Below are 25,695 nucleotides of genomic sequence, written 5' to 3'. Positions count from 1 at the left end.
TCATTTAGTAAACCCTGCCATGTTCTGAATCTTGAAGCAAAATAATACAATATGCACAATGTCTGGAAGACCTTGCCATTTCTAGGAAATCCCTCTTTCTTTTGGACTTCATCCTAATATATCTTCCATGATTTTTTTTCTTCTAATTTGGTCATAATTTTGATTTTGGGGGTCTAACTATACAAAGGTAATACTCTTAGAAATTATTCCCATACCAATATTTGATCATTTCCTGTTCAAATATAATATTTCATGTTTGTTACACAATACAGCGCTCACTATGTTCAGCACTTCCTGATTCTCTTCTTGAAGAAGGTATTTGTCATTTATAGGTGTAAATCTCTCAAGCAGTCTACAGCCTTTAGCCTCTTCTGTTTCTTACTTGCTTTCATTATTCTCCTTGTTTTTCCCCATGCCCACCCTTGCATTGCACTCTTGCAAATATAAAAATATCTATTGATTTAATTGAACAATCTTATCAATTTTTTCATGAAATTTCTTGACCTTTTCATCCTCTGCTACAGAAGTTTCTGCATAAACTATAATTATCTCCATAGCAACCTTTTTTGTAAGTGTTTATTTATCACAAACGCTGCAAAGTGACCAAGTGTTTGTCACCTTTGGACAATCAATAAACCCCTCCTCTTTTCTTCTCCAGAGAGAACCTATAAACATCCTTCCATTTTGCTGCAGTTTCCATGAGTGATACAATACCAAAAAATTAAATAAACTGTAGGTCCTTCTCCCAGAGTTCCCTCTTCTACCCTCTCCTCATTCCACATCCCACTACCATCATTCTACTTACCTTGCCCTTTTTTTTTAAATCCCTGATAAAGTGATCCTTGTCTTTACAAAGACCAACCCCTCAACGAGTTCCTATGATCTCATGCTCTCTTCCTTTTTAGCAGATTGCTCTCATCATCCCTACTCTCTGTGGATGCCCCACTCAATCCTTTTAAAACAGAACTCATTGTCTTTTTCCCAATGCCACCCCCTCTTCCCAATCCATCATTACTATTGCGAACACCACCATCTTTTAAGTCCTCCAGGATATTTCCTTCCCCTTCTCCCCTTCCCTCACACCATACATCCAACCATCGCTAAATCTCTACCCCATATCTATATAAATCTATTATATTTATCTATATAAATCTATTATATTTATCTATATAAATCTATTATATTTATATATATAAATTTCTATCCCATAGGCCCTCTTATTTATCCAGTCACAGCCCTGGCTCATCATTCTTCCTCCCTTCCTCCCTTTGCAGGCTCTGGGCCGTCTTTTGCACTAGTTATTCCCCAACCCTGGAAAGTTCTCCCTTCCCATCTTCACCTTTTGGAATCAGCTCAGGTGTCACCTTCTGCCACAGGTCTAACCAGCTTCTGCTCTGAATTTAGCGCCTTCTTCTCTGAGATGACTTTCTGTCTACCTTGTTTGTACCTAATTGTTTTCAGAGTGTCTCCCTCATTGGATCAGAAGTTTCTCCAGGATATGGGCCTTTTTTTTTTGGGGGGGGGGGGGAAGGCTTCCTTGTATCCCCAGGCAAGGTGCCTGACAGACTTAATATATGATAGTTGATTGATTGATAAATCACTGAACAAAGACCTTGCATTTAGAGTATCATAGCTAAGTTCAGGTTGATAAAGGTCTATAAATTCTATGATTTTAACATTCTCTGTCCCCTCTTCTATCCCTGCCACTGTCACTGTGGACTTGGAGGGACATTTCGTATTTGTCTTTAATTTGTGGCTTGTCGTGACCAAAGAACTGATCACGAAGTAGGCAGCCTCCTGGTGAGGATCCACTGTATACTTGGCTAGGCTGGCCCTCAGAAAGCAGCAGATTCAGGCTGATGGGGACCATCCTCACAGCTTGCTCAGTTCTAAAGAATGGTCCAGGGCTTAGACTTCACTGGCAGAGACTTGGACAGACCAGGGCTGCCACCATGCCACAAGGGAATCGTTGAAGGATGACTGTGGGGGGCGTATGATACAATCATACGGATTCGGATTCCCAAATCTCCGAGATTCGAATAACTGGATCCAGCCTCACAGGGTACACCCACAAAAATAATCATAATCATAACCATGATCCCTTTGCCTTCAGTGACAGGTGACAATGGGGAAAGTGCCGAAAAGGAGGCAAGACCAAAGCTCCTGGGATTATAGCCTATCCAGGGCTTCCGGAGGCCTCTCCACACAACACCTCCTAAGTAGTACAAACACAGTCATGCTCACTGTAAAGAGAAGGCGACGGGCCGATTTCATTCCCTAAGCTCTCCTCTCACCGATCCAGCTCAGAGATGATCTAAGGGGGCAGAGCCCAGCTAGCCCCCAGACTTCCTTTGCTCCTCCTGGCTCAGCGGGAGTCCCCAAAGGCAGAGCTCCTTTCGCCGGGCCTGGCGCGGATGAAGGTGGAGGGAGTGATGATGATGGGGACCGGCTTTCTAGTGTCCGCTGATTTGGCAGGCGGAAAGCTACTCCAAGTTGATTCGTACTCTCTGGAGCCAGGTCCACCTCCCCTGCCTGTTTTCCCTCCTTCCGACCCAATTATTTCTGCGGGGGTTTCCCTGCCAGATGCTGCCACCTACGGGGCCCCCCAAAGAACGAGGCAGAAGAGGGCTGGAGGGGAAAGGCTGCGCCAGGGGCTGCGGGCGGGGTGCCCCTGAGAGACCAGAACCGAGAGCCATATTGGGAGGCGGGGGATCGGCAGAAACATCGGAGAGGGCCGCACGGGGTGCTGGGGACAGCCGGTAGGGCAGGAGAGCAGAGAGTCCCGTATGCGGGGTTCCGAGTGGGGGGGGGCCGGAACCCCGGCTGCTGCCGGGCGGGGGATAGGAGGGATGCGGGGACGCGCGGGCAGGGCGTCGGCCACGTGTTGCAGCTGCGGCCAGACCCCATGGCCAGATGTGAGGGCGAGCGGGGGCGCCTCCCCTAAGTCCTCCCCGGCTCCCCCCGTGAATGCCAGTGCCTCTGTCCTCCCCCTCTTCCCCTCCCTCCTCCTCCTCCTCCTCCTCCTCCCCGCCGCCGCCGCTTGCGCAGCCCGGCAGCCCGATAGGGCCAGACACTAGAGAGCCAGACCCGCGGAGACTGAGACGCAGAGCGGGGAGCAGCCGGGTGGGAGACGCGCTAGCGGGCGGGCGCGGGAGCCCCGCAGGGAGTGCCGGCGGGAAGGAAGGGGAGGGGCGAGCTGGGAGCTTTGCTGGGCCCTTTCATGTAATTTTTTTTTTTTTTTGCTAAGTCATCGGAGCCGCCGCAGCTGCCGCGGGGGGCGGTGTGGGGGGGGGACGGGGGAGGGGGACCCACAGGAGGGGAGGGGGCCGCGGGGAGAAGCCGCGCGCGCCGCCAAGTTGCCGGAGGTAAACAGGCCCCGCGCCCCCTCCCCGCTCCCGCGCTCCGGGCCGCCCGGGGCCGGGGGGAGGGGGTGTCCGCAGTGGCCTCCGGGGGGCGCGGGGTCCCGCGGCGGCCCGGCCCGGGCCGGCGCAGACAGTGAGGGAGCGCCCGAGCGGGAGGCGAGGCGAGGCAGGACGCCGGGCCGGGCCGGGCGCCCCCGCCTCCGCCCCCCAGGCCGGCCGGCCGCCCAGCCTTGGACTTGAACGCCGCCGCCGGGGAGGCCGCGGCAGCCTCAGCACCCGGCCGGGCCGGGGGCAGCCCCGCCGCCGCCCCCGCCGCGGGGCCGGGGGCCCGCCGGGCTCCCCGCCGCCCCCCAGGCCTCCCCCTCCCGGGCCTCCGGCCGGGCCCCGCGCCCCCCCATGCACCACCTGCTGGAGCAGCCCGCGGACATGGCGACGGCGCTGCTGGCGGGCGAGAAGCTGCGGGAGCTCATCCTGCCCGGAGCCCAGGACGACAAGGCGGGCGCGCTGGCCGCGCTGCTGCTGCAGCTCAAGCTCGAGCTGCCCTTCGACCGCGTGGTCACCATCGGCACCGTGCTCGTGCCCATCCTGCTCGTCACGCTCGTCTTCACCAAGAACTTCGCGGGTAAGCCCCGGCCCGGCCCCTCCCTCCCTCCGGGGCCGCCCGCTCTCTCCCTCCCGGGGCTTCTAGATCTCCTCCCCGGCTTCGCCTTCCCCGCGCCTTGCCCAAGATGGAGTGAGGGGGGAAGAGAGACCGGACGAGCACCAGGGCTGGGGAGGGACGGCCAGGCTCCGTGGGGGCCGGACGTGCGTGTGACAGAGAGAGAGTGAGGGGCCCGGGAGGCGGCAGACCCTCCCAGCCCGCACCGGCCGGGCGCCGGAGGCAGCCGGGAAGCCTGGCGCTGGACAGCTCCGAGGGGGCCCCGGACCGGAAAGCGGCGTGCGGCCGGGCTCCGGACCTGGGGCCTCCCCACAGAACGGGGACACAGAGCCAGGCGCCCTTCCCGCGGGAGCCTCGGGAAGCCCTGGGTGCCGGGGAGCATCCCCAGCCCCATCACCAGGAAACTGTTGCCTGGCAGCCGCCGCCGCAGAAGTGGGCCCTCCTTCCCTGGGCCCTGGGCGAAGTGGGGCCTTCCTCCGGGCCCATGTGACCGCTTAAAATCACGGTCAGCTCTTCCCGTAAGGAAAAGCCCTGATCCCGGTCACAGCCACCCACCCAGAGGGGACCCCGGGGAGGGCTAAGGCTGGGCGGACGCTGCCGGCAGGCATCTCCCCAGCCTCCTTGCGGAAGGAGGGGAGACGACCAGAAACACCTACATGTGATGGGGGATCCCAGACAAGCACCATGTCGGTACCCACGCCGGTGTGCAAAAATACCCGGCTGGGAGAGAATCACCCCGTTTTAAATAAATGCAGACCTTCCGAGGAGAAGGGGACTGGCGCTGGCAGGCTGGCATTTCACCAATGGGAGGCTAAGTCCGGAGGAGATCCAGTGGGTGGGGCCCAACTTCCTGGGGCCCCAGACTGAGAAGAGATTGGTCTGGGGTGAGGGAGGGAGCCCGACGCGGTATCTAGCCTTAGGGCACTTGTCAGAACTGTAGCTCTAGGGACGATTTTCTGTGGTTGAAGAAATGAGATAGGGATGTGTAGCTGGAAAGGGGGGGGTGGGGAGAAGGGAATGGGGGTCGGTAAATGGCATAATAGCGGCCTATTGGAAAGAAGGGAAATTCACCTTGTTATATGTACTTAGCTCTAGAAGGCAGGAGCAGGGACAGAAGGGAAAGGTTCCAAGCAGCTGAATGAGCTGGATGGAAGGAGGACTGTCTAAGGATAACCGCTGTCCAGCAGCGGAGCAGGCTCCCTTCTCTGGGAGCGAAGTCCCTCCCTCCAAATGGCCAAGCCTCAGCTGGATGACCCCTGACAAGGATGCTGTGGAGAGCATCCCTGAGCCGAGCAGGAGACTGAACTGGGAGGCCCCCGGGGTCCTTCTAAAGATCTCCCATTCTAAAATAGATGCTTGAATGTTTCCGGGAGCAGGAGCAGTAGTGATGAGATAATGTGCAAGGAGCTTTTTTGGAAACCTTAATTTGGATTTGAGCCCGTTATTATTTTTGTCATCTTCATAATTATTTTAATGTGTCAGTTAGCTTTATTTTTCAAATAGCCATACAGCTCCCAGCTGCCAAAATGGTGTGGCTGAGATTTGAGGTTCAGGTCTACTCCGGGACCAACTGCTGGGGTGTGTGTGTGTGTGTGTGTGTGTGTGTGTGTGTGTGTGTGTGTAGCCAACTGCTGAAATATATACTATAAATACACACACACACACACACACACACACACACACACACTCAGAATATAAAAGAGCTAAGAAGATGGAGGGATTCCCTTTGGGGGCAGTGGTGCTCTTTTAGTTGGGAGGACCCAGGCAGGCCTCCAGTCAGAGGTAGTCCTGGAGCTGCATTGAGAAAGAAGTTAGGAATTCTAAGAGGCCAGGGAGAGCATCCCTGGCATGGTACACAACCTATGCAAAGACTCAAAAGCCGCAAATGAAATATGATGTTTAGGGGAACAGGAAATGGGTTCATTTGGCCGGGACATAGAATAGTGTGTGAAGGGGAATGATCTACCTCGGAAGATTGTCCAAAAGAGAAGTTTGCATTTTGTCCTAGAGAACTCAGAATAACCTTAGTAATTTTTTGATAAAACAGCAGCATGCCCAAAACAGAACGAATCCCAGCTTAATCCTGCTCTTCCAATAAATTCATCTATTTTTTTTTTTTTTTTTTTTTTTTGGAGGCTAGGGTTAAGTGACTTGCCCAGGGTCACACAGCTAGGAAGTGTTAAGTCTTGAGAACAGATTTGAACTCGGGTCCTCCTGAATTCAAGGCTGGTGTTCAATCCACTGCGCCACCTAGCTGCCCCTCATCTATTTCTTTTTAAATTTTATTTACTATTTTCTTTTCCCCATTTACACATAAAAACAATTTTAAACAATCGTTTCTAAAATTTTGCGTTCCAAATTCTCTCCCTTCCTCCTTCCCCAACTCAAATCTATCCTTATTTCTTTTTGAGCATATCACCATAGTTCCAACTGATCATAGGTTAAAATGCAAAATCCTTAGCCTAGTGATCTGATCCTGATCTTACTTAATGTCACATCACTCCCCTTCCTGCCCTCCCTGATCAAGGACCTTGCAGTTGTCTTTCTCCAAACTCATTGCTCCATTTCCTTTCATGGCACATTTGCACAAGCTGCGCCCTATGCTAAAAGTACATTCTTTTCTCTTTTCAGTCTTTCGAGATTCACATCTTTCTTCAGTGATACCCAGGTGTTATCTAGTTTACGAAATATTTTCCTTTTTCCTTTAACATATCTTATTTTTGGTCTCTCTCCCACCTTCCCCTCATTCCCCATTTAAAAAATAAACCTTCTGATGAGCATAGTCAAACCAAACAGATCCTGAATTGTCCAAAAACCCATTTCCTTCTGTATGTCTCCCTCTCTATTAGAGGTTGGTAGCATGCTTCAGCTTTGGGACTCTTGAACAGTGACTTGTCATTGCACTGATGTTGTCTCAAAGTCTTTCCGAGCTGTTTTCCATTAAAAAACAGTTGTTGTTAGCTGCTATAAATATTTTGTGCATACAAGTCCTTTTCCTTCTTCGGTGAATTCTGTGAGGCAGAGTAGTGATGATATTACTGGATCAAAGGATAAGCCCAATTTAGTGATTTAGAGAGTAAGAGATCCAAGTAATTGGACCAATTAATTTGCAAATCCATCAATAATGCATTAGAGTGCCTGTTTTTCTGTCACCCCTCCAACTTTTGTCATTTTCTTTTTTGTCATCTTTGCCAATCGGATGCATATAAAGTAGAATTCCGGAGTTACTTTAATTTTCATTTCTCTAATTATTAGTAATATTTGGAGCATTTTTATATGGTTAGTTCTTGTTTGGATTTCTTCCTCTGAAAACCTACTTCTTCATATCCTCTGATCAACTAGCTTTTGGTCTTATACATCAATTCTACATCTTGAAAATAAGATCTTATCAGAGAAACCTGCTGCAAAGGTTTTTTGTATGGTATTAGATTAGTTTCAACTGAAATGATTTTATGCAAAATCTTTTTAATTTCATATAATCAAAATTGTCTATTTTATCTTGTTGTATCTTCTCTACTTTGCTAATCCGTACATCTGTTAATTTTTTTTCCTTGCTCCTCTAATTTGATTATGATGTCACCCTGGATCATTTATCCATTTGGACCTTGTCTTAGCATGTGATATCAGATGTTGCCCTAGGTCTAATTTCTGCCAGATCGCTTCATGAAGCATTTTCTGATCCCCCAATTATGAACACTCTCCTAGTTTCCTTTCCTCTCTCTCCTCTCAGCTGCCCTCAAGCATGTATGCCCTTCTAAGCCTCCTGACAGTTTAGGGAGGCAAGGAGCTATCATCAGCAGCCCCATTTTGCAGATGAAGAAATTGCTATATCAAGAGGAAAGTGATTTGTCCCAAATCGTTCATCAATCATGGAGCTAGAAGAGACCTTAGCAGTCACTTGATCCATCCTTTCTAGGATGGACTCTACAAGTGGTTGCCTGACCTCTGCTTGAGCTTCAGTGAGAGGTGACCCATTCCCTTTTGGGACATCTCTAGGAGCTGGGGTCTAAGGGAGATCTCAAGGGGATCAGGAGGACACAGAAAAGGACAGGGGAGTCTCAGGGAGTCCAGAGAATAAAAGAGGAAAGCACTCATTCTGAAAAGCTGTCTGGAGAGAGCTCCCTCCCTCCCAAAGCAGTCTGTTTCAGTTTGGGACAGCCCTAATTATTAAGCAGTCTTTCCTGACACCAAACCTAAATTTGCATTTTGGCCCTTCTCTGCAGTGCCTCTAGCTCTGCTCTCTGGTTCCCAGCAGAATTTGTTTAATTCTTCTCCCAAGTGGCCACCTTTTAATTATGGGAAATCGGTGAGCATCCCCCACCTCCGTTCCTCATCCCCCAGGACTTCTCTTTTCCAGGCCAAATATTCTCAGTTTCTTCAGCTGATTGCATGAAGGCTTGGTTTGAAAGTCCTTGACCCTTTCCACCCCCATCCCTGTCCAAGCCACCTTCTTCTGGACCTGCCCTGGTTGCTGATGCCCTTTCTAAAATGTAAAATCCAGAAACAGATCCACTGCTTCTCTTGGGGCTTTTCTTAAAGGGGAGCTTCTGGCTGTATCACTTTTTTGCTATCTTGTCACTCTCCTGACTGCCATTGCACCTAAGACTGGCCCTGCCTGAGCTTCCCCTGCCCCTAGAGGAGTAGAGTTGAATTCCCATCTGAGCTTGACAACACCTCCTCCCACAACTCTTTGTGGCATCTTTCTTTGATTTCCTACTTTCCTTTGCCACGATTCTGTGGATCGGGTAGAATCCCAGGACAGTGCAGCTACCAAACCATGAGGAGGGAGAATAGGCCACAGGGAGACCACCCATTTGCAGCATCCGCTATGTGCAGGCTCTGTGTCAGGCTCTGGGATGAGGATACATCCCAGGTCCCGAGGAACCTCTACTTGTATCAGGGGAAACACGTGTCCTGTTAGTAAGTATGAGGTTGCAGTGGGGAGGAGAGGGGCTGCTGAGATCAAGAGAGACTTCCTGCAAGAGGCAGCTCTGGGGCTGAGCCCCGGGATCTCAGAGGTTCTAAAGAGGGGCAGGTGGAAGAGGGAAGGTGTGCCAGGCTTGAGGGTGCGAGCTCTCTGGGCAAAGGGGAAGAAGTGAGAGATGGTGTGTCTGAGGATACAGCAAGGCTGGATTGTAGGGCGCATTGGGAGCAGTGTGCAGTAAGACTGGGAAGCAGGCAGAAGAGACTGGGAAGGTCTTTCAGTACTGAACCAAGGGTCAAAGAACCTTATTGGGCAGGGGAGAGATCTGGCCAGATCTGGGCTTTGGAGGTACTTTAGCAGCCTGAAGGACAGAGAATGAACTGGAGAGGGGGGAGATTTGAGTCACAGTCCCCAAACAGGAGATCACTGCATAGTCCAGGAGGCCCTGAATGAAGATTATGGTCATGAGGTGAATGGAGGGGAGGGGATGGATTGGAGAAACGTTGTGATGGGCTGAAACAGGGAAATTTGCATTTGGAGTGTATTTGAGTGTATTTGGATATTGGATATGGAGAATGAGGGAGACTGAGGAAGAGGTCCTCCTGATTTCCGTTCTCTATCCACTGTGCCTCCTAGCTGCCCCCCTAAACAATTTTTTAAATTTGGGTGGTAGGATAGTGACCATTTGGGGCAAGGAAGAAAATGAGCTCAATCATTAAAGAGGTCCCCCCATCTTTTCTTCTCTGTCAGAAGACTTTTGTAGACCAATCCCACATTCAAGGAAACAGGATGAGGAGGCATGGTCCTGCCCAGGACATTCAGCTCAACAGCCATTCAGCGCCTGCAAACATTCAGTTATTTAATTTTCTCAATTCTATTTCCACAATGTCTGTTCCTACAGAATATGGGCCTTGAGTGTGGGGACTGTCTATCACTTGTCTTTGTGCCCTGCTACCTAGTACAGTGTTGCTGTTTAGTTGCTTCATGTCTGACTCCTTGTGACCCCCTTTGGGGGTTTTCTTGGCAAGGATAATGGAAGGGTTTGCTCTTTCCTTCTACAGCTTATTTTACAGGTGAGGAAACTGAGGCACAAAAGGTTAATGACTTGCTTAGAGTCTTCCTGACTCCAGACTGGTTGCTCCATCCTACCTGCCTGTACATAGCAGTCTCTTAATAAATAAATGTTTCTGAATTAAATGGCATTTCAGTTCTCTCCTTCATACTCATGAACCCACTCATTCACACCCTATCCATCTCTTTGTCTAGACTATCTTCCTCATAGGTTGGAGGCCTCCAATCTCTCCCCATCAGTATCCATAAAATCTGTCTGATAGGAACATCCCTAATCTTATCAGTCACCTGCTTAGGGACCTTCGATGGTCCCCCTTCCTCCAGGCAGCCCTCTTTGATCTAGCCCTTAGAGTAAGAGCCTCTTCATCTGATTTCCAGGCATCCTCTTCCGAGTCATCTGTGTGTGACTCATGTCTCCCTCTTGCTGGAAGCTCCCTGAAGACAGGGCTGACCACTTTGAGAGAGGGAGGTGGAGATCCCATGCCATTTGTTGATATATCTATACAGAGTGGTTCCATGACCTCATCCTGCAGGAGCTCCCTCTGCTAACCCAAGCTGCCCCCATTAGCCATTGGGGCCCTCCCATCAGCCCTCTGTAGAGGCAGAGGACTTCTGGATCTTCTTGTGTCTTGTGGCTCTCAGTGCAGCAATGAATTTTTAGCTTAAAGAAATCCTTCAACATACATCTATTGGACAAGGCCAAAACAAGAATTTGTTTTGTTTGTCATATTTGTTACAGGGACTTTGTTTTTCTTTTCTAATGGTGCAATGGGGGATCTAATGTGTTGGATTAGTAAAGTAAATCTTAAAAACATGTTGTGTTTGGAAAAAAACAAGCTGTATATAAAAGAAAATCTTCTGTTTCTAGACCAAAAGGGTCCAAGGTTAGGAGGCAGAGTGGGGTGAAGTTGGCGTGTACCTCAGCTCCCCCTCTGAGTATCCCAATCCATACTTGCTTCTTCCTTGCTTACAAGCCTCCGACCTGCCTTGGAAGTCTAGTTATGAGAACCCCAGGCTTGATTCAAACATCCAGGTGGGTCCAGCCTTAAAGGATGGGCCCCATTCAGCCCTGTTTCCCACACAGCCACACCCAGCACAGAGCCACAACACAGCAAGTACTGGTCAACAGAGTAACTGGATCCAAAGGCATTACTTGGATTCCAAAAACAAGCAGACAATTTAGGGGATCCGCTTTTATTTTTCTGTTATGCACCTGGGATGGATACTTGAGAAGTGCCTGTCTTTGGAAGGCAGATTCCCAGAGCAAAGTAAAGTTGGTACCGATAGAGTAAGTTCATATTCTCCTTCTGAGAAAAGGGACCACGTATCCCCATTCAGACTTAGGATGGTGCTAGATGGGGAAGATCTTGAGCTGTGCTGAAGAGATGACCCTCAGTCTCTACCCTTGTTTTCTTTCCCTCTTCTAGCTTCCTGAGACAGTCAGAGGAGGCTTCTGAATTGGAAAAGGAAAAATTGTGGTAAATGTTTAACAACTGGCTCTCCAGGAAAACTATTTGCTCATGACACATTTGTAAATTTAATCTGCCTTATTAACATTTTTCTGTCACTTTTTAAAGTTTAGACAGTCAGCAAAGCAATAAATTAAGAGCTGATTTTTACTGTTTTCCAATTTCTGAGGCGTAAATGCTCACATTAAAATTTTAACGATCAATTCTTGGGAACCAGTACACACTGGCTCCAGCACACCCTTGGGTGCGAGGTACTTTAGAGATGGTTTAATACAATTTACAAATGAAGAAGCTTTTCAACAATGAGGTGATTCAGGCCAATTCCAAAAGATGTAATGGAGAGAGTCATCTGCATCCAGAAAAAGGACCATGGGGACTGAGTGTGGATCACAAAATAGTATTTTCACCCTTTTTGTTGTTAGCTTTTTTTTTCTTTCTCATTTCACCCCCTTTTTCATGTAGTTTTTCTTGTGCAGCATGATCATCGTGGAAATATGTTTAGAAGAATTGCACATATTTAACCTATATTGGACTACTTGCTGTTCAGGGGAGGAGGTGGAGAGAGAGAAACACAAGATTTTGCAAGGGTGAATGTTGAAAATTATCTTTGCATATATTTTGAAAATAAAAATCTATTTTCAAAAATTAAAACAAAAGCAAAAACAAAAGAAGAAGCTGAAGGCCAGAGAGTTTTGGCTGAGTCCCACATTAAAGACAGAGTCCAGCTGCTCCAGCTTCCAGTCTGGGGCTCTGCTCATTATCCCAGGAGCCCCACCCCACAGCAAGCTGACTTACTCTCCAATCTCAGCTGCTAAGGTCACCAATGAAGCCAGTCCCAAGGGAATTTGCTAGAAGCAGAGGAGGAAGAGATGTTCCAGCGTTAGGTAGGCAGTTAGATTCCACTTGGTTCTAAGTCTCATCTCTGCTCTGGTCTTCACATTCTGCTTCTAGCTAGACAAAACAGAGCAATTTTGAGAGTTGGGTGGCTGGAGATCAGTCCATTCACACTCCCCAGTGTTTAAAGAACCATCCCCTGTTTGGTTCACAGAATCTTTTCTCCCCTTCCCCACCTGGACCAGGAGAGACATCTGGGATTTCAATCTAGGCTCTCTCATTGGCTTGGATGAATCACTGTAATTCCCTGAGCTTCAGTTTCCTCAACTTCCCTTGATAATGGTAGATACATAGAAGCTTAAACCCAAAAGGGTTGTAAGAGGTGTTCTGGTCCAGGCCCTGCCAACCAGTAAAAGCATCCCATGCTACCCTCAGAAATGATCATCCAACTTCTGTGGAACACATCTTTTGAGCCATCCTCCAAGGCAGCCCACCACTCTGGGACAGCTCTCCTTCCTGTAGGAAAGTCCTTCTTTCCATCCAGATTAGATTTATTTCTTAGCAATTTCCACCATTCTTCGGAGTCCTGCTCCCCAAAGCCAACCAGAGCCTCTTTTCCCTGACATCCTTTCAAAACTGATCATGTCCTCCCTGTGTATTTTTTTCCTCTGAGTTCCTTCAGTCCAGCCTTTTGGGGCATTGGGATATCTATAGTATCTTGGTGTTTTTCCTCAGAAGCGGTGCCCCAGACTGCACACATAGAACAACAGACAGGGTCTGGTTGGGGCTGATACTCTGCAGGGTTCCCAAGCTCATACCAGCTCTCCCACTGCCATGTCGTAGTAATGACTTGTATGCAGCTGACAGCTCCCTAAATGCCTTCAATCTTTTTTTCAACTGGACTGCTGAACAAACTATCCTTTCCCCATGTTGTGTCTATGAAGCTGATGTCTTTGAAAACAATAGTAGGATTTTGTATTTGTCCTTATTCTTTTTTTTGTAAGGCAATTGGGGTTAAGTGACTCGTCTAAGATCATACAGCTAGTGTTAAGTGTCTGAATCTGAATTTGAACTCAGGTCCTGCTGATTCTTGGGCCAGTCCTCTAACCATCTAGCTGCCCCATCATTATTTATTTATTTATTTACTTTTGAGCCCAATGTTCTAACCTATGAAGACTTTTTTTTTTATTCTGACTGCTATCTAGTATGTTAGCTGTGCCTCTGACACATATATTATATATAAACTTCTATCCCTTTATACAAGTCATTGACCAAAAAATAAATCAATAATAGCACAGATCTATTTTTTTCCTCAATAGTATTTTATCCTTCCATATACATGTAAAAATGCTTTTCAACATTGATTCCTGCAAGATCCCAGACTCCAAATCCCTCTCCCATCTCTCACCTTCACCTTCCCCAAGACAGTAAGCAAGCCAATATAAATTAAACACGTGCAATCCTTCCAATAGATTTCCATATTTGTCATGTTGTGCAAGAAAAGTCAGACCAAAAGGGAAAAACCACAAACAAAAAAGTTGAGCATACCATATTTCTAACCACAGTCAGTCTCTACATCTCTCTCTCTGGAGGTAGATGACACGCTTCCACCGGAACTAGCACAAATCTAAATCCAGATCGTTGGGGCATCCTGCTGAAGACCTCCTCGTGAACTGACATAAAGCCTAGCTGATCGATCAGTAACAAATGCTCCTTATTACGTTTCATTTATCCTAGGGGTTTTTTTTTTTCACTTTGTCCATGAAACATGAAAGATTGTGTCAAGTCAAAGACTGCTGAAATCTCAATTAACTGTGTCCTCAATCTACTAGTCCAGTAATCCTGTCCCCCCCCCAAAAGGAAGAGAGGTTGGCCTTGTGTGACTTGTTCTTAGTGAGTAATGCTGATACTTCATGGCCACTGCTTGCATTTCCAGATATTCAATTAACATCCTTTTAACGTTGTGCTCTAGGGGCAGCTAGGTGGCGCAGTGGAGAGAGCACCAGCATTGAATTCAGGAGGACCCGAGTTCGATTTTGGTCTCAGACACTTAACACTTCCTAGCTGTGTGACCTTGAGCAAGTCACTTAACCCCAGCCTCAGGGGGGAGAAAAAAAATGTTGTGCTCTAGAATTTTGCCCCCATCAAAATCAGGCTCCCTCAGTTTATCATTCATAGAGTCTACCCACTCCCCTTTTGAAAATCAGGACATTTCCCCTTCTCCGTTTCTTCAGCCCATCTTCCACCATCTCTCACACAGAACTCTGTGAGATACGGTATTTGGGAAAGTAGCATGTGTCTTTAGCACAGACCCAATGTCAAAGAAGGGGCACTGGCTTTGGAGTCCATGGCCATGGGGAAAAATTATTTTAAAAAATTGTAGGTGGGTTCAGATTAACCTGGTCAGGCTTGTTAGGATCCTAGAACCGGAAGAGAACCGAGACCTGGTTAGGTAGGCTAGTTAGGATCAAAGGTTCCTACATGGAGAACTGGAAGAGACCTTAGAAGCCAGCTGTGCTCCCTCCATTTTACAGCTGTGCAGACAGGCTCTGAGTGACAGACTGGAGGTCGCCGGCATAGGTATCAGAGCTGGGCTCTGAAGTCTCCTGACTCCCCTTTCAGTGCTCTGTTCCTCTCCCGCTGTCCATGTGACCCGGGGGTGTAGGCAGGCCTTCATCTGTAAAACCATAATATGTAAATATACCTATTTTCATAAATGTGTCAGATTAGATGACTTGATCTCAGAGGTACCTGCCAACTTTACGTCCTCATGTTGGAAACTTCCCGAATATGAGGAATTTCTGATAGATTATTTCAGGAGATGATCCTGGGTCTTTTGGAGTAGAAATCAGGTACCTTCTGGAAGAAGCAGGGGAAGGATGGGAGGACAGCCTTGCCGGCCAAGGTCTGCCCTGCGAGTTCCCTAAAGCCCAGGGGCAGGTGGGAAGGGGATCCAGGGAAAGGATGGGCCCCGTTGGGACCAGCAAGCGGGGGGCTGTTTTTTTCAGCGCCGCCCCCCCAAGGCGTGTCCTCCCTTTGCCAGGAGGGATGAGCACTGTGGAGCCCTCCCCATCCCTGCCATGACCCTGAGCCGTGTCTCTCCTCTCTGCCCTCCAGAGGAACCCATCTACTGCTATACCCCTCACAACTTCACCCGTGACCAGGCCCTCTATGCGCGTGGCTACTGTTGGACAGAGCTTAGGGACGCCCTGCCCGGGGTGGACTCCAGCCACTGGCCCTCCCTCTTCGAGCACAAGTTCCTGCCCTATGCCCTGCTGGCCTTTGCCGGCATCATGTACGTCCCCGCCCTGGGCTGGGAGTTCCTGGCCTCCACCCGCCTCACCTCCGAGCTCAACTTCCTTCTCCAGGAGATTGACAATTGCTACCATCGCGCGGCGGAGGGCCGGGCCCCCAAGATCGAGAAGCAGATCCAGTCCAAGGGCCCCGGCATCACGGAGCGGGAGAAGCGGGAGATCATCGAGAACGCCGAGAAGGAGAAGAGCCCCGAGCAGAACCTGTTCGAGAAGTACCTGGAGCGCCGGGGCCGCAGCAACTTTCTGGCCAAGCTCTACCTCGCCCGCCACGTGCTCATCCTCCTCCTGAGCGTCGTCCCCATCAGCTACCTGTGCACCTACTACGCCACGCAGAAGCAGAACGAGTTCACGTGCGCGCTGGGCGAGCCTCCGGACGGGCCGCGGGGCTCGGTGCGCGTCAGCTGCAAGCTGCCCTCGGTGCAGCTGCAGAGGATCATCGCGGGCGTGGACATCGTCCTCCTGTGCTTCATGAACCTCATTATCCTCGTCAACCTCATCCACCTCTTCATCTTCCGCAAGAGCAACTTCATCTTCGACAAGCTGCACAAGGTGGGCATCCGCACCCGCCGCCAGTGGCGCCGCTCGCAGTTCTGCGACATCAACATCCTGGCCATGTTCTGCAACGAGAACCGGGACCACATCAAGTCGCTCAACCGGCTCGACTTCATCACCAACGAGAGCGACCTCATGTACGACAACGTGGTGCGGCAGCTGCTGGCCGCCCTGGCCCAGTCCAACCACGACGCCACGCCCACGGTCCGAGACTCGGGCATTCAGACGGTGGACCCCAGCGCCAACCCCGCCGACGGCGACTCCGGGGAGCCGCCCGTCGTCAAGCGCCCCCGCAAAAAGATGAAGTGGATCCCCACCAGCAACCCCCTGCCCCAGCCCTTCAAGGAGCAGCTGGCCATCATGAAGGTGGAGAACCACAAGGCGGACAAACCCAAACCCGTGAGGAGGAAGACGGCCACCGACACGCTCATCGCGCCGCTGCTGGACGCCCGGGCCGCCCACCACAAAGGGGCCGGGGCCGGGGACCCCGGGCCCTCCTCCGCGCCCCCGTCCGCCAGCGGCGAGAAGAAACACGCCAGACACTTCTCCCTGGACGTCCATCCCTACATCCTCAGCGGCAAGAAGCCCAAGCCCGAGCTGCCGCCCATTGCCGCCCTGCCCGCCTCCAAGAGCCAAGAGGGTGCCTTCCTCACCCAGGGGGAGGACTGCAGAGGGAGCCGCCTGGCGCCTGCCAAAGGTAGGAAGGGGGGGAAGGGGTGGGCCGCACCGAGGTCGCCTCGAGGACCGACGGGTCGGGAGCGGGGAGCCAAGGAGAACCGAAAGCAGCAGTTCATACCCCACCCATTAGTCCATAATCTTAAAAAAAAATAAAAAAAATTATAGAATAATCTCCTCCCCTAGACTTACAGAGGCCCCGGCCTTCAGAACTCAGCCTTGAACCTAGAAGTAAAGAATGGGGCCAGAAAAAAGGCTGTGGGCCTTACTCCGGAGCAGAGGCGGGGAACCACTCTCCCACTCCGGCTGAGCCTTAAAAAGGGCCCAAAACTTCCGTGCTTAAATCAGATTTCTGCCTTGAAGCTAGCATTAGGGTGATTTTTTATTTACTTTAGCTTTAATTTCCACCCACTGGCAAGTGAAAGTGGTCTGCCCTAGGCAGAACCATGGACAGCAGCTAAAAACACCTGGGAAGGAACAAGGTGGTAAAAGCTTCACGGAGTGGGGTATTCCGGAGACCAGGGCCCTTCTGAGCATCTCTGACTGTGCCACAGTGATGAGTGCTCACCGCCACCACCCCAGGGGCCTTGGGGGGTGGGCAGTTGCTTTCAGTAGCCTGTACATTGAGAAGGCGGGGCCCCAGACAGGAGATGTGGGAGAAAGAGTTCCACTCTTTTTTTTACACTTTGTTTTTATTTTTGCTGAGGCAATTGGGGTGAAATGACTTGTCCCGGGTCACACAGCTGGGAAGTGTTAAACATCCGAGGCCAGATTGCACCACCTAGCTGCCCCATTTTTTGTATTTTTTTTTTATTTAGAATTTTTTTCCCACAGTATATATGCATGAGTAATTTTTTTATATTATCCCTTGTATTCATTTTTCCAAATTATCCCCCCTCCCTCCACTCCCTCCCCCCCAATGACATAGCTGCCCCATTTTTAAACGTTTAAAGGAAGGAGTAACTCTAGGTGGAAAGCTTATTGAAGGGAGATAGCATATTCTTTGAGGATACTTGGCAAATAAGATAGCACAATCCTTTTTCTTTTGAAGTGGACCCATCCTCTATCAGCCAAATAAACAGAGAATCCAAAAATCCTCATTCACTTACTTGGGAGTTCAAAATTCATTCAGAGCATCATCAGTTACCATGTCAGGGAGGGACAAGGAGGCTGCTTTAACCTAAAAATAATAGGAGAAAGCTGTAGGGAGAGAGTGTGTCTAATATTTGACCTAGGGCAAAACAAAAGAGAGAGAGAGAGAGAGAGAGAGAGAGAGAGAGAGAGAGAGAGAGAGAGAGAGAGAGAGAGAGAGAGAGAGAGAGAGAGAGAGGTGTTAGGAATCTCACTTCTATAGAATTAAAACATCAGAGACCTTCCTTTCTTAGGCAGTTATTATGGCCATCAGAGCTCTTGTGGTACATGATAAATAACCCAGCAAATATTTCTGAGTCGGTAGCAGGAGACAGGGTGGACCAAGTACCAGATGGTTCCCTGAAATAGCCTCATTATTAAACTAGACAATAACTATCTCTTAAGCACCTACTGTGTGCAAGCCTATGGGAGAACTGAGACCTTGACTGCCAACAAGGATGGTTTCTGGTGAGTTTGTGCTTCTGTTAGTGGTGGTTAACATGAATGTATCTTCCTCTTAAGGAAGGAGATGAAGGGAATGGAGGAATGCACTTTTACTTTCCAGTTTATTAAAGAGAATGAGGTGTTTCTTAAAATAAAAGTTCCAGAGGAAGAAGAGTTCCACAGGAAAAAAGAAAAAGGAGGCTGGCCTCTGTGGATACTAAGTTCTGCAGATTCTTGAGGAATTCTTATCCGAATAGGAGGGAGGAAGATAGCAACATAAAAAGGAAAGAGGAGGATCATGGGACACTTTTAGAGCAATGTAATAAACATGAATATCATCCTGAAGAGGATGAAGCTGGAGCCCAGAAGAGGAAGATGTGATTGCCAAGAAGTAATACTGTGAGTACACAAGTGCCACCAGGAAGCTATCATTCAGGACTGGACAGACACAACTGGTGGTGCTTGATGGTGATCGCTAGTGAGTCTTTGGGAATGGAACAGTCAAGAGACATGCTCCATCCTAGAGCCTGTACTCTGAATGACCCCTTCCTAATGTTTTCCAAGCCTGGTGACCATCAGGCACTCTTGGCGAGTTATGTGGCGACAGATAATATTCTTAGAAAGCACCTAGAAAGCATTGCTGAGGAAGATAAAATCCTAGGAGAGAAACTCCAAGATCTTAAGGGGGAAAGTAAGATTTCCTTTACTGCTCCTGGTTGCAGGTGGAAGCTTAATGAAAGAGTGATCCACTGTCAGAGTGTAAAATTTAGATTTATGGAACATATTGGACTGATAGGCTCTTTGGCAGGAATAAAGTAAATCTCATGGGGAACATTAAAATTAATTTCTTTAGAAACTTGCAGATTGAATCCAAAGGGTTTTAAACTGAAAATGGAAGGGGGGAAACCGACCCATATAGATCTGCCAAGCTGGAGACCATGGAGACTAAAAGCAGCTATTACTGGAGAGAACAGTAACTCCAGGGGGATGTGTCCAGGAAGAGAGCCACCACTAAGTTCCATGGCCTCAAGAAGTCCAGAAATCAGTGTGGAAAAATAAACAGCAAGGGAGCTGAAAAAGGAGGCAAAGTCAGCCTCCAAAGAAGCTCTGCGATATGGGAGATCAATCATGGCAGAAATATGGGAATCATGGAAAGATATTCAGATTTCAGAAGAAGAGGAACCAAAGAAAGGAGAAAAGGAGGAGGACTCATGAGAAGAATATATTCATGTAAAGAGAATCATGAAGAGTGATGGAGATGGAGGAGCATCGGAGAGAAGTTTTGTCAAAGGGAAGAGATCAGAAGTGATCCACAACAAAAGATAAGTTCTAGAAAGTGATCCAGAAGCCAGCCAAAGAGACCCCAACTCTCTGAGACCTCTGGTTCTCCCGTGCTCACTCTGCCAAAGTCACGCTACTAACTTCTCAATTGAGCTTCGACTGGATTCTTGGAAGAGGATATGACCAAGGGGAACAGCTACTCTGGAGTTAATTCTGAGCGGTAAAGATGAACTAGCTGAAATAGAATGATGGGAACCTTGGAAGAGAGTCCTCCATTTTTAAGTTTGGACTAGATGAGTAGGGAGAAGAAAGCTGCATCTGAAATTTTCAGAAAGTGGATTTTAAAGACTTTATAGGAAAGATAGCCAGAAACTCGTGGCCTAAAATCCTCCAAGGAAGTTGACCTGAGATGAATGTGATATTCTTCTAAAGAATGACATCCTAACAACACAAACACAGAGGAACCCAATTAGGAATAAAGGGAGAAGTTCCCTCAACTTACTAATATGAATTTAGGAAACACATTGGCCAACTTGCATTTGAAAAAGACAGTGTACAAAAAGTGGAAGAAGGGCATAAATGAAGACAGATATCAAAGGCAGCAGCAGAGGGCTAACAACCAGAAGAGCAAAGACCAGAGGAGAAAGCTACGACAACAAAGAGGATTTTCCAGTGTGAGGGATGGAAAGAAGATCGAAGAAAGGATAGGAGCATTGCTCAAGGTGGATTGGGCAATGATCAAAGGAGGCACTGGAGGAAAGGAAGAACAATCTAATTCTTTAATTCTATATTCTCTATCAAAAAAAAAAAAGATTTTCTGACAGCGAACAAAAAAGCAAAACTGATCAACAATCAATTAAAATTTAAGATAAAGAGGAGAAACAAGGTGCCCTCAGAGAAGTCATTACCAAGCCCAGAGAAGTTACATACTAGGGGTTATAATAAGAGAGAAATATAATTGCTAAACAGCTCTTGGTGATTTGTGAGAAAATATAGAGAATGGAAAAGCCCTGGAGAAGGGCAAATGCTGTCCTAATTTTCATAAAGGGGGAAAAGATGGTTTCTTCAGATATTAAGCCAATTCACTGAGAGCCAGTCTTGCTTCATCCAGTGCAGACCTCAATTCCTATTCTGGCGGGGTTAATGGACCAGTCAATTGATCAACTTTAACTAGATTTCAGCAAAGCACTGGCCAAGATTCATGCCCTTCTTGGACAAGATGGAGAAATGCCGAGCTAAATGGTAATCCAGGTAGATAGATTCAGAACTCATTGGATGCCTGAACCCAAAAAGGAGTCATGAATGAATTATATTGGATGGAAGCCTCTAGTGGAGTCTCGCAGGGGGCTCTGTACTTGTCCTGTCCAATCTAAAATGATTACCAATATAGACATAGATCATAAACATACAATGTGAAATCTGGAGGGAAGAGATATGATTTAGAGTCATGGTTTAATTTTTTTGATATGCTAAAATGAGAGACAAAATCTAATAATAATAATAAATGTATATTTGCTGAGGCAATTGGGGTTAAGTGACTTGCCCAGGATCACACAGCTGGAAAGTGTTAAGTGTCTGAGGTCAGATTTGGAGGGCTGGTGCTCTATCCATTGGGCCGTCTAGCTGCCTCAATAAAATGAAATTTAACAGGGAGAAGGGTATAAAGTTTACCATACATGCTCAATATCTCACTAACACATTACGGGATTGGTGAACTATAGCTACTCACCACTTCTTTTTTTAAGTATTTTATTTTTCCAAATACATGCAGAGATAATTTTCAATTTAAAATAATTTTTTTCAATTTAAATAAATTTTTAATTTACTTTTGTAGAATGTAACACATTTCTTGTGAAAAAATTCTCGGAGGTCTAGTGGAACAGCAGTGTGATATAGTGTCCCTTAGTCTCCCTTACATAGTGTGATCTTTGGATGCCCAAAGGATGTATTCAAGAATAACAAAGGCACATCCTGATCTGACCACATCGGGAATATTGTGTCCCTAGAACTCAGGACTCCATAAAGAATGCTTTGGAAACAGGTGCAGATTGACTTAGAAAACTACAAATTCGCATTATTTATGTTGGACTGTATTTTGTTAGTTTTTCAATAACATTTTAATCTGGTTCAGGCCCAGTAGGGAGTTTTGGGGGGCCATACGGAGACTCCGGCTAAGATGTGGACAGCTCTGCCGTAGATTAGATTAGGGCAAGCGAGATGGGGAGAAGGCTGGAGATCAACCAATGAAGATTGCTTGAAAACACTGGGGATGTTTAGCTTAAAGAGAAGGCCCAGAAATGGGGTCCTCTTCAAGCATAACAGTCGCGATGTTTTCATGGCTTTTTAAGGCTTACAAAGCCCTTACAGATTACAATAACTGTTAGGTAAGTTCTCTGGCTCTTATTATCCCCATTATATAGATGATGGTACTGTGGCTCAGAACCGGGAAAGGACTTGCCCAGAGTTAGACTCCTAGTAAGTATCTGCAGTGGAATTCCAGCCCACGTCTCTCAGCATGGCTTCCCCTGCGCCACCTGCATTCGAAGGGCTCCTTGGAAAAGATGTTTGGGTGATGGAAGGCAAAAGGAGAAGGGGATGGCAGAGGATGAGATGAACACGAGCCTGGACACACTTTGGGAGACAGTGGAGGACAGCAGGGCCAGTGGTCCGAGGGGTCACAAAGACTGAGCAAGAACGCCACCTCCCCTCCTCCCAAGCTTGCTTTGGCCACCCACATTGCCAGTTACGGCTCTGACGCAGAGTCCGGCCCTCGGTCTGAGGGAGAGCCCGAGCCTCACTCTCCGAGAGTGCCCGGCTGGAGGAAGGAGGCAGCCTGGGTACCATCCTGCTGCTCAGCGGCCGGCCCAGCCAGGTAGAATAGGGCTCCTCTCATCACCCCGTAACCAAGGACCAGCTCAGATATTCTCTTCTGCCACGTAAATGAATCCAGGCTGGGGAAGCCTTTGCCAGACCCGCTGCAGGAGCATGGAACCCGAGGCTCCCTTCCTTTGGACCAGCTGACTCAAAGGCAAGATGCCCGTACATGAGTGTGTAGCTGTCTTGAGCCTCAGCCCCGCAGGAACCTATCTCTGGGGTCCTGGGTCATGCATAAGCTCCATCAGAGACCCCGTCATTCAGGAGTTCTCTAGAAAAGCTGGAAGGGACCCAGGAGCATCAGACCAAAGGTTGTGTAATATCAGCCTTACTACTTTCTGGGAGGACTCAGTGTCTCTCACAGGTTTGTTCACCATGTTTGTGGTGCCTTCTCCCACCCGCCCCCAGCTCCGGGCACTAGGGGCTGGTATGATGAGGACTCATTCCGGGGCACCTTTGGTCACGGGAGAATAGGGCGAGAGAACATGGCTGTCTGGGTGCGGCCCCTGCTAGAGGTACAGCTGGCAGCATGCTGGGGGGCTGGGGAGGAGGAACCCGTGGTCTGAAAGAAGAAAGAGACAGTTTGGTGTTTTTGATCCTGTTTTCAGATCCCCCAGGCCCAGAAAAAGAAATCCTGTACCCAGTGGAACCGTGCCGGGCCATGGCACCCCCTCCAGGATCCTTCCATAGCTGCCCACCTACCACAACTCCCGGCGTCCCGGGGCCCCCAGCCAGTGTCACCCCTGGCCTTGGGAAGCCTGAATCCATCACTGTCTTGAGCCACAACTCCACCCACCCCCTGCTGCACATCAATACCTTGTACGAGGACCACCGGGCGGAGCAGGAAGAGGAGGCCCCGCCGCGAGCCTCCCCTGACATGGCCGACCTCATCGCCATCCCCCCCCCAAAGCAGATTCTCATTGCCACCTTTGAGGAGCCCCGGACAGTTGTGAGTACTGTGGAGTTTTAGAGAGAGGCGACAGTCCCCCCAGTACTCATAGCCACCCCACCTCCAGCCCGGGTCGTCTTCAGGACCTGCCCCTAGACCCCCAACCTGACAGGAAACCGGCCACTGCATGCCCTCGCCAAGAGCCCCTGAAGCGCCAGCCCAAGCACGAGTCTCCCACTAGACCCACTGCCAGTGCCCAGGGGCAACTAGGGATCCCGTCTCCCCCACGTCCTCAGCCCCCCTGCTTAGCTACTGCTGCCCTGGTGCCCCGACCTCCGGTGTCTGGGAACTAGGGACGGCCTGTCCGCAGCCACTGTGGTTCTCAACATGCACTTTAGCCAAGATCCCCCTCCCATCGTGGCCAATACCACCGGAGCCCCCCCGGGCCTTGCCTGAGCCCGCCTGGCCAGCCTGCGCTTCCCCCCCAGAGTCTCTGGCCCGGCCCAGCCACCCGCCACCCGTGCTTCCTGCAAACCACAGACTCGTGGTCGAGCCGAGAGGGGCCTTCCCCGCGGCCCCCGAACACCAGATATGCAATACAGTTCTGGGGCCCGACTCCCCTTGGGGGGCGGGGGTGGGAAGGACTGCCAGGGTAGGTGCTCAGGTGGGTCCCGTCCTCGGGGTGGGGGGACGAGGCCCAAAGCCCCCCCCCCACCCTGCGAGGAGCAATGCGTGGCCCTGGGAGAGGCCAGATGAAGAGTTTATTTTTTTAATCTATTTTGTCATTAACCTAGGGTGCTGGGGTATTTATTCTGAGGATGGATGTCTCCTCCCTGGGTGCGGAAGGGCAGAAGGAAATCCATTTGGGGAGTGGGTGGGGGGATGTGGAAGGGCGGGAACGTTCCGAAGGTTCCCGGAGCCCCTGGCCCCCCACCAGCTCCCCTCACCTGGGGCTACCCCACATGGTGCAGTGTTCTGCCCCAAATCCCTCCCTCTCAGGAAGGTCCGTCTTCCTCCCAACTCCATCACCGTGGAGCCCCGGCCTCCTCCAGGGCTCAGTCTATCCAGGGTGATGTTCCCCCCTCTAACAAGGCTCAGATCCGCTCCCCCCAGAGCCCCGGGCTCAGTGTCCTGCTGGGGCTGACCCCCTCCCCCACCCCAGCACCCCAGGCTGTGTCCCACCCGGGCCGGCACCCCCGCCCCGCCCCCCCAGAGCCCCCAGCTCAGTGTCTCCCTTGGGGGCTGCCCCCCCAACACCCCCGGGGGTCCCCTCCCCCTTTCAATTGCACTTTCTCTTTGTCACTCAACATCCATGTGTTTTCATTTTGTTATGAATGCTGTAATCATTGAGAATCGGGTTTGGAAACTCAGAGCCGAGTTTTCACCAGAACGAGAGGGAGGAGGAGGAGGAGGAGGAGGAGGAGGAAGGGTATGGAGAATGTACAAACCGTATCTTGCAATAACAGCCCGTCCCGAGCCCCACGGCCCCCCGAGCCCCTGCCAGGCCCCCTCTGCGGGCGCTCGTGGGTGGGACGGGCCAGGGCTGGGGAGGGAGGGGGCTGCCCTGGAGGGGGAACGAAGGCTCGCCTGGCTCTCGCATCTATTACCTCAGACACGATGACGGACGGCAGTGTTGAACAAAAATAGCACTAAATATATAAATAAATATTATTCTAACAACAGGTCCACATCGTGTCCTCGGCCGTCCCGCCCCGACATACCCAGGATGGGCCAAGGTGGGTCAGCCCGGCCGGGAAGCCCTCCAGGTTTGCCCGCGCTGTTCCCCCTCCTCTCGTCACTTGAGGCGGTGGGCGCCCGGGAAGGGGGATCAGTTAAAGCTTCGGGGCTGCGGAGGGTAAGAAGGAAGGAGAGAAGGAAGGGAGGAACCACGGAGAGATTCCTGGAGGTGGGGGGTCTGACCGGGTCTGGAGGGATGGGTAAGGTGTCAATCAACAAGCAATTGTGAGGAAGAGAAGGCAAGGTGCGGGATCTGGCTGGACCATCCTCACAGCCTGGCATGGCCGGGGCACGCAGGAGGGCCGCAGGGAGTCAGGGCCTGGGGCGCAGCCGGGGCACACAGGGAGTCAGGGCCTGGGGCGCAGCCGGGGCCCACAGGGAGTCAGGGCCTGGGGCAAGGCCGGGGCACGCAGGAGGGCCGCAGGGAGTCAGGGCCTGGGGCGCAGCCGGGGCCCACAGGGAGTCAGGGCCTGGGGCATG

General features: G+C 50.0%; 2 protein-coding genes across 3 annotated transcripts in view; one reads left to right on the top strand and one right to left on the bottom strand.

The window, feature by feature from the left end:
• LOC141545084 (transcriptional regulator QRICH1-like) overlaps positions 1-3,912 on the bottom strand; it is a 43,782-nt gene extending 39,870 nt beyond the window's left edge. The window contains exon 1 of the mRNA XM_074272044.1: positions 3,768-3,912. The gene's annotated coding sequence lies outside the window, so the exon portion shown is untranslated. The remainder of the gene's footprint in view (positions 1-3,767) is intronic.
• On the top strand, positions 3,701-25,189 carry PANX2 (pannexin 2). 2 transcript variants are annotated; one of them, XM_074272051.1, is made up of 4 exons: positions 3,701-3,984; positions 15,436-16,881; positions 22,136-22,190; positions 23,198-23,322. In XM_074272051.1, coding segments are annotated over exons 1-4 (1,728 nt in total). In that variant the 5' UTR covers positions 3,701-3,758; the 3' UTR covers positions 23,199-23,322. The 2 variants fall into 2 exon arrangements, with proteins under 2 accessions (XP_074128152.1, XP_074128151.1); XM_074272050.1 differs by lacking the exon at positions 22,136-22,190 and having other exon boundaries at positions 3,705-3,984; positions 23,198-25,189.
• Positions 25,190-25,695: the final 506 nt, after the last annotated feature.

The sequence above is a fragment of the Sminthopsis crassicaudata genome, chromosome 5 (assembly GCF_048593235.1).
Source record: "Sminthopsis crassicaudata isolate SCR6 chromosome 5, ASM4859323v1, whole genome shotgun sequence".
Taxonomy (NCBI): domain Eukaryota; kingdom Metazoa; phylum Chordata; class Mammalia; order Dasyuromorphia; family Dasyuridae; genus Sminthopsis; species Sminthopsis crassicaudata.
The sequence above is the reverse complement of the archived record's forward strand: the minus strand, read 5'-3'. Positions and strand labels throughout refer to the sequence as shown.

Excerpts from the sequence above, each read along its gene's own strand:
- PANX2 (XM_074272050.1), top strand. The coding sequence starts at position 3,759 with ATGCACCACCTGCTGGAGCAGCCCGCGGACATGGCGACGGCGCTGCTG. Across the intron at positions 3,985-15,435 it reads CTTCACCAAGAACTTCGCGG|AGGAACCCATCTACTGCTAT; the intron begins GTAAGCCCCGGC and ends TCTGCCCTCCAG. Across the intron at positions 16,882-23,197 it reads CCGCCTGGCGCCTGCCAAAG|ATCCCCCAGGCCCAGAAAAA; the intron begins GTAGGAAGGGGG and ends TCCTGTTTTCAG.